The sequence below is a fragment of the Vulpes vulpes genome, chromosome 13 (genome assembly GCF_048418805.1).
Source record: "Vulpes vulpes isolate BD-2025 chromosome 13, VulVul3, whole genome shotgun sequence".
Classification (NCBI taxonomy): domain Eukaryota; kingdom Metazoa; phylum Chordata; class Mammalia; order Carnivora; family Canidae; genus Vulpes; species Vulpes vulpes.
Genome location: NC_132792.1, coordinates 85022329 through 85030943, shown reverse-complemented (window position 1 = coordinate 85030943; position 8615 = coordinate 85022329). Strand labels below are relative to the sequence as shown.

General features: G+C 47.3%; 1 protein-coding gene across 2 annotated transcripts in view; it reads left to right on the top strand.

Annotated features, from left to right (window-relative positions):
- Window positions 1-749: 749 nt before the first annotated feature.
- Window positions 750-8615, top strand: part of TWSG1 (twisted gastrulation BMP signaling modulator 1) — a 67696-nt gene continuing 59830 nt past the window's right edge. The window contains exons 1-2 of one of the 2 annotated variants that reach the window (XM_026005948.2): window positions 750-1095; window positions 4432-4585. In XM_026005948.2, coding sequence (XP_025861733.1) covers window positions 4463-4585 — 123 coding nt within the window. In that variant the 5' untranslated portion in view covers window positions 750-1095; window positions 4432-4462. Of the gene's footprint in view, window positions 1096-2012; window positions 2242-4431; window positions 4586-8615 lie in introns of those variants that run through there. The other variant, XM_072734884.1, reaches the window with a different exon arrangement.

Here is an 8615-nt window from a genome sequence, read left to right as displayed (position 1 = left end):
ACTTATTAAAAACGCAGGTTTCTGGGTTCTGTCTCAGACCTACTGAATAAGGATCTCCTAGGTGCCCCATTAAATTTCTCAGTTTAAACTTCAAAAATTTTGATAGATACTGCACATATAAAAACTCTTTGGTAAAACAAAACAAAACAAAACAAAACAAAACGAACAAACAAAAAAACTCTTTGGTGTCCTTAGTACTTTTCAAGAGTGTTAAAGGGTCCTGAGACGAAAAATGTGAGAACCTCACATGTTTTCATCATGTTTTAATAGCTGATTTAATTCATTGCACTGGGGTATCGTAATTCATTTAACCAGTAAGCAATGCCAAAGAACAAAATCCTTAGTTAAGTTTGTGTACACTCTTTATGTCTTTAAGATAGTTTTCAGGGATGATTTTTAACATGCATGTTTACTTACTGTAAAAAAAATGGACAATGTAATCCGCCCTCAGCTAATCACCTCTTTCTATTCTTTTCTGTTTTCTGCCCAGCAACAAAGGGGAATGTGAGGCATTTAAGATTACTAGTTTAAACGACTTTATCAGTAGATCACCATTTCCAAGGGGAAAATACTTCGTGGATCATCTCCCAAGATGGGCTGCACCTTAAGCACGCTGAAATCTTTTAAAAATGCAAATTCCCAGGGGTGCGGGAAAGAACTGAGCGCAATTCTCAAATGCCCTTATCGGTGTTACCTATTTTTGTGAAGCACAGGCCGAAAAGCGTGCTGCGTCACACATGCCGGGGGGCGGGGGGGGGCGGTCCTGCTGAGACGATGTGGGGCCTGGAGCCAGCTGTGCAGGGGCTGCAGGGCCCCCGCGTCCCGAGCCCGGGCCTCCTCCGGGACCAGCACCACCCGGCGCCCCGCTCCTCCAGCCGCGCTCGCACGGCGCCGGGCTCTCACGAGGGGCGCAGCCAGTGTTAGCGGACTGCGGCACGAAGGCTCTGCCCAGGAGGGTCCGAACCCAGAGACCTGCTGCACTTGCAACACATCCAGGACGGGACAGATCCGGCTGCCTCCGGGGTTGCCGTGGGGAGTCTCTGCGCTCGGGCACGTCCCACACATGCTAAGTGCAGAGAACAGGCCTCGGACAAGGTCGGCTGCAGCCCCGCGCAGGCCGACAAGAAAAGCCGAGACCGGGCGGGAAAAGAGCGGCGGCACAGCGCGCGTGGTGCCCAGGGCCGGAGAGTGGCCTCGGTGGGGCGTGACCGGAGGGCGGGGCGGGGCGGGGCCGAAGCCGGGGGCGGGGCCATCGCGCGGGCGGGGCCGGGGCCGCAGTGAAGACGGGGCGGTGGGCCTGGAGGGCGGGGCCAGGGCCGGGGTGGAGGCGGGGCGAAGGGCCTGGTGGGCGGGGCGGTGGGCGGGGCCGGAGTGGAGGCGGGGCGCCGGGCATGGAGGGCGGGGCGGTGGGCGGGGCCGGAGTGGAGGCGGGGCGCAGGGCCTGGTTGGCGGGGCCGGAATGGAGGCGGGGCGCTGGGCCTGGAGGGCGGGGCCGGGCTCGGAGTGGAGGCGGGGCGCAGGGCCTGGTGGGCGGGGCGGTGGGCGGGGCCGGAGTGGAGGCGGGGCGCAGGGCCTGGTGGGCGGGGCGGTGGGCGGGGCCGGAGTGGAGGCGGGCCGCAGGGCCTGGTGGGCGGGGCCGAGTGGAGGCGGGGCGCAGGGCCTGGGGGGCGGGGCGGGGGGCGGGGCCGTCTTCGGAGTGGGGGCGGGGCCGGAGTGGAGGCGGGGCGGTGGGCCTGGTGGGCGGGGCTGGGCTGGAGTGAAAGCGGAGGGGCCTGGTGGGCGGGGCCGGAGGGGAGGCAGGGCGCTGGTCCTGGAGGGCGGGTCCGGGTCCGGAGTGGAGGCGGGGCGGTGGGCCTGGTGGGCGGGGCTGGGCTGGAGTGAAAGCGGAGGGGCCTGGTGGGCGGGGCGGTGGGCGGGGCCGGAGGGGAGGCGGGGCGCCGGGCCTGGCGGGCGGGGCCGGGGCGTGCGCTGACAGGAGCGCCCCGGGAGTGAGAGACGCCTCCTGGCGGGAGCTGGCGGGAGCTGGCGGGTGCGGGGAGCTGAAGACGGGCGGAGGGCCGCGGCACAGGGGAGGGCGGCGGCGGGCCTGTCTCTTTAAGTGCCGGGGGCTGGGGCGCTGCGCCGGGGGACGGCGCGGAGGCGCGGCCTGCCTCCCTCCGTCGCACGGCCCCGCGGCGCGCCCGGGCTCGGCCGACCTGCGGGGGAACGAGGGCCCGCGGCCTCGCGGCGCCGCGGCGCACGGTGAGCGGGCGCAGGCGGGCAGCGTCGGAGGCCGGGAGGGGCCGGGGCCCGGGGCGGCGGGCTCCCGAGGTGGGAGGGGCGGAGCGGCCCCCGCGCGGCCTGGGCCCCGCCTACGCGCGGGACAAAGCTGGGGGCCGCCGCGGGGGGCGGGGGCGGGTGGCGGGCGCGGGCGCAGCGCGGGGGCGGCGGCAGAGCCGCGGGGCCTCCGCCTCCTGGCGGGCCTGGGGCTCGGTCGCGCCGCACAAAGGCTGCTGTCAGAGCCGCCCGGGGACCGCACGCGGGCGCCGAGCCCAGGCAGTTCCGGTGCGGTGTCGCGTCTCAGCCCCGGGCTCGGGGAGGCCCTTTCGTACTTCTGCCGGCGGCTCTCTAAATGCCATTATTTACCTGAATACGTTTTCTAGCAAGGTTTGCGGAGTAGGGTGAAGACAACCGTAAGAGACGAAAAAAATATCCCATTTTTAGTGAGTGTAGGATGAAAACTAGTTCTGGAAAAAAAAAATCACTTTTCAGATACCTTCTCTGGCCTCCACGAATATGCACCAGAAATCATCCGACTTGCTAGGTGCAGTTAAATAATAAATTAGAAAACTGGGTTCCTAACGGTCTTTACTAATACTTTATGGGCCTAGTAGCAGTCACCAGGGCTTTCTCTTTCAAAATTGAGTCATACCGGGTGCAAAGCCCTGCATCCTTTTCGCCTTCGTACTGCGTTTGCTTTATTGTGCTTTAGAATACTTAGAATAAAAGTTTACAGTGATCATAAAAGCCCTATAAACTCACTTTTTATGTATCTGACACTGGTAGTCACTTATTTTACTTGATTCTATTTTGGAGAGGGTTTGTTATATATTTCCAAACCACGTTTAAAAGACGTTACATCTTTTTAAAAAGCTTAAAACAACAGGTAGGTTGTTTAACCAACCATCAGGATTTGTGCTGATCTTTTTTTCAAAGTGTACTAATTAATATACTGTCTTCTTAATAACAAACATTGACGGACGCCTGGGTGGCTCAGCAGTTGAGCGTCAGCCTTTGGCCCAGGGCGTGATCCCGGGTTCCGGGATCGAGTCCCACATCGGGCTCCCTGCATGGGGCCTGCTTCTGCCTCTGCCTGTGTCTCTGCCTCTCTCTCTCTCTCTCTGTCTCTCGGTGTCTCTCATGAATAAATAAATAAGAGCTTTAAAAAGAAACATTGAGGAATCCATGGTACCTAAGGTATAGAATTCGAAGAATATCTTCACATTTCAATAAATTACACAAGAGTTCGTAATACAATTAATAATTTACTATCCCCTTTTAAAAAAATATTTATTTATTATTTATGATAGACATAGAGAGAGGCAGAGACACAGCAGAGGGAGAAGCAGGTTCCGTGCCAGGAGCCCGACACGGGACTCAATCCCGGGACTCCAGGATCGCGCCCTGGGCCAAAGGCAGGCGCTAAACTGCTGAGCCACCCAGGGATCCCCAATTTACGATTCCCTTTGTTATTTCTTGGGTTAAGGAATGACTGCCCACTCCTTTCCCTAAGCTGCTTCATCCTGCCTAGTTATATTAAGAGATAAAATGAGATAATCATTAGACTAATTTGCATTTTTAAATTTTGTGAAATGTTTTAAATTATGATTCAATATTAATAGTTTTTTTTATTTTTTAAAATTTTATTTATTTGTGAGAGACACAGAGAGAAAGAGGCAGAGACAGAGGCAGAGGGAGAAATCAGGCTCCATGCAGGGAGCCCGATGTGGGACTGGATCCTGGGTCTCCAAGATCACGCCCTGGGCCAAAGACTGCACTAAACCGCTGAGCCACCCAGGCATCCCTCAATATTGATAGTTTTAAATAGGAGTTTAAAGTTGAATAATAGGCCTACAACCAAAGTTGAATAGTAGTAGTGCAGTATTATAACTAGTTATTTGCCTCAGCAACCTGATGATTCATATATATATATGCATACATATATTTTATATACTTATATTTGAAGTTGGCTGACAAGACACTACTGTATAAAAAGTGTAGTTTGAAGGTTTAATCATTCATTGAGAATGTCCTTTAAATGATCACTCAAAAGTCTTTTAACACAATGAGTATTGGTTTATTTGTTTTGCTTTTCATTTCTGTTTGTTCTTAACCTAGCCCTTGCCTTTGAATTAAAGTTTTTTTGGTTTTTCCTTTTGTTTGTTTATTTAGCTTCCAGGAAGTTGATCGTCTTTGAAGAAACATGAAGTCACACGCTGTTGTTATGCTTACTCTAGCTGTCCTGGTGTTCCTGACATGGGTCCCTGTGTCGCTGACTTGTAACAAAGCACTCTGTGCCAGTGATGTGAGCAAATGCCTCATTCAGGTAGGACTAAGCATACTTTTTATTATTATTAAAATGTAGAGCAGATATCGAGTGCCTATATAAAGGGTGTGTGTGTGTATGTATGTATGGATATATGGAGATATATATATATATGTGTGTGTGTGTATATATATATATATATATGCCTGAGTATTAGGTCAGCTCCTGAGGTACTGAACTGCAACACGCTGGTCTGGGTTTTTATCTCCATAGTTTTCTTGCAGATATGCAATGTCAGATTTAAGAAGTTTGGTGCTGAAAATAATATCCGTCTTCATAAATATGCCACTGCAAAGTGATGAGCACTCCATTGAGATAAAGTAAAAGGTTTCCTTTTATTATCTAGTTTGTAAACCAAAGAAACTCAATTACTATATTTAGAAAAATATTTAGGTATACAATGAGATACCACCTCACACCGGTGAGAATGGCTGAAATTAACAAGCCAGGAAAGGACAGCAGGAAAGGATGCAGGGAGAGGGGAAACACTCTTACACTGTTGGTGGGAATGCAAATTGATGCAGTTACTGTGGAAAACAGTATGGAGGTTCCTCAAAAAGTTGAAAATAGAGCTTCCCTGTGATCCAGCAATTGCACTACTAAGTATTTACCCCAAAGATAGAAATAGTGCGTATAAATGTATACATACAAATGCAGTGATGCGAAGGGGCACCTTTAACGATATGGATGGAACTAGAGGATATTATGCTGAGTGAAATAAGTCAGTCTGAGAAAGACAATTATCATATGATCTCACTCATATGTGGAATTTAAGAAACAAAACAGGATCAGAGGGGAAGGGAGGAAAAAAATAAAACAAGATGAAACCAGAGAGGGAGATAAACCATAAGAGACTCTTAATCTTAGGACACAAAGTGAGGGTTGCTTGAGGCTATGGGGTGGGAGGTACGGGGTAACTGTGTGATGGGCATTAAAGAGGGCGTGTGATATCATGAGCACTGGGAGTTATATAAGACTGATGAATCACTGAATTCTACCTCTGAAACTAATAATAACAAATTTTAGGGCAGCCTGGGTGGCTCAGCGGTTTAGCGCTGACTTTAGCCCAGGGCATGACCCTGGAGATCCAGGATCAAGTCCCACATTGGGCTCCCTGCATGGAGCCTGCTTCTCCCTCTGCCTGTGTCTCTGCCTTTCTCTCTCTCTGTCTCTCATGAATAAATAAATAAAATCTTAAAAAAATTTTTTTTAGCTAATCAGATAATAGTCATATTGTTCCCTTATATAATGTAACAGTTGTGTATTCTGTGCAACAGGCTATCCCAAATGTAGCTACTTAATGCAGTAGACATTTATGTGATGTGGTGTGTGAGGGTTGAGAGTCTAGGAGCAGTTGAGCTGGGTGCTTCTGGCTCGGGGTCTCTCACAAGGTTGCAGGCAAATTGGCTGAGATTGTGGAGAATCTGCTTCCAAAATACTTGACAATTATCTCTCTTTCAGTCATCAGGATAAGCTTAGTTACCATTCTCACTTTTCTGAAGAAAAAGGGAGGGTAAGTAGTTTGGTCAGGTTCATATAGCTAGTGATTGACTTTAGAACGAGGTCTTTGACTCCAAAGCCTGTGGCGTTTCTACCTAACATACTGGTTATTACGCCATAAAGTTGTGTTAATTAGTGGTGAACTTCACGTCTTACAGAGCTGTTTTCTTTTCTCATCGTGTTAGACCATCAACAGTCTTGTGCCTTTTGTGTGTCTGTATTTATTAGTTTTTAGCTGTTGGCTAAGAAATTTGGTAACTACACACATTAGAATTCAGCGTAAGGTATGAGTCAGCTACCTCTTGGCTATACCTGACATAGAGCAGTTGTGTGTATGTATTAGAAGTGATAATGATTTTTATAGAGTTGAGGCATTTTGTATTTATTTTGGACATTTTGGTCCTTCTCATTTAACAGTCAAGATCCTAGGAAGCCTGACCTTTATCTAGTAGTTTGCCACCATCTCATGCTCTCTTTACCCTAACTCTGCATCTCAAACCAAAGCATTAAAATAGGGAAGTTTGTTGGTTTGTTTTTATTTTTTTTCCACCGTGGACATCTTTAAGAATAAGTGGAAGAGAGGAGTATAGTGAAGGGCAGTTCCAGCAATCATTAATTCCGGACCACCCATATTTCATCTCTGTTCCTCTGCGCTGCTCACCCCAGATACGTCTTAATTTCAGGCAAATTGCTGATATTGTTTTATCACAATTCTAATATATACATCTTAAAGATAAGAACTCTGAAACACAGCTATTAGCAATTTTAGGGGTGCCTGGCTAGCTGTGTTGGAAGAGCATGAGACTCTTGATCTCAAGGTTGTGTATTTGAGCCCCACGTTGGTGTAGAGATTACTTAAAAAAAAAAAAAAAAGAAAGAAAGAATTAACAGTAATTTTAAATATCATCTAATTTTATACATGAAAGTTTTGATATGGCGTGTTTGCTTAGGCTCATGCTGGCAGAAAATTTTGAAGTCTATACATGAAGCCCAGCTTTGTGCTCTGGTCTGATGGGGAAGCTGTGTCACTTCCCACGTTGTTTCAGTGTAGTTTCTTATTATTAGAAATAAAGTTGCAAATATAGCAACAGTTGCTATATTCATGTTCAGGTGGAATTTCACTTAAATCCTAAATTATTTTTGACTCTCCAAATCTGTAATTTCTGTTAGTTTGAATAATTAAAATTGGATTTTATTAAAATAACTTGCTTGGTAAAGGAATATTTTAAAGATAGCTTTTGGTTAATATTGATAAATACTCTTAAAAGTTTTTGGCTTGTTTCTTTTGTTTTTAAATTTAAAAACATGTAGGGGCACTTGGGTGGCTCATTCAGTTGAGCATCTGCCTTTGATTCGGGTGGTGTCCCTTGTCAGGCTCTCTGCTCAGAGTCTCCTTCTCCTTCTCCCTGTGCCTGCCACTTGCCTACTTGTGCATGTTCTCTCTCTCTCCCTCTGTCTAATAAATAAAATCTTAAAAATGAGTGTAAAAACTGGAAAATTGAGCTTCACTTGTTAAATGGTGACTCTAGTAAATTCATTGGAAAGAAGCTAAGACTAGCTTTACCATTAATTCGGTGATGCTGACATTTCTTGGTTCCTATTGTTCCTTCAGAGCCAGGAATCATCAGATCTTTTTCTGAAGTGGTAGAGACAACACTTCTGGTGCATAGTGGCAGGGTGTTTGAAGTTAAACATATCACAGGATCCAGAATTGGGGATTTTCTTGTTCATTTATTCACAAACAGTGGACATTGAAGTAAAATGTAGCAATTTTGACTCATTTTATGGTCTTGAAAACTCCAGCAGATTATTTCACATTCTGAACTTTATTTTCCTCTTTCTCCTCTTACTATGCTATGTAACAAACCACCCCAACAATCAGTGGCTGAAAACAATGTTGATTTTGCCCACAAGTTTGCATTCTGCAAGGTTCAGTGGGTAACTCACTACACAACACTAGGGCAGCTTGAAGGCTAAGGACTGGAGTTATCTGAAGCAGCACTATTCCCTGAAATGTTCTACAATGATAGAAACAGTCTGTAGTAGAAACAGTCCAGTGCAGTAGAAACTAGCCACATAAGGCTATTGAGCACTTGAAATATAATAATAATAATCGCTTTTGTGGTTGAAAAAATAGATTTTTAGATTTTTAGATTTTAGTTTTAATTAATTGAAATCTAAATAGCTATATGTGCCTCACTGATAAGTCTAACTAAATTAAGAAAATTCTCCAGCACTCTCATTCTCACTCACTCACTCGCTTTCTCACTTTCTCAGTTGTCTCTCTATATACTTCTCTAGTGTGTTGGTTTAAGACTAGAGATATCTCACATATTGGCTCAGGGCTCCCAAGATACCTGCTTTATGAAAGAAAGCTGAAGGAATATGTATTTTATGGTCTTACCTTAAAGGTTACAGTATTACCACCAGTCATAGGTCCACCTGGATTTAAGTGAAGGGAACATAGTCCCTACCTCTGATGGAGGAGCATAAAAAGAGTGTGTGGCATAAAATGGCATGGACATCTTTG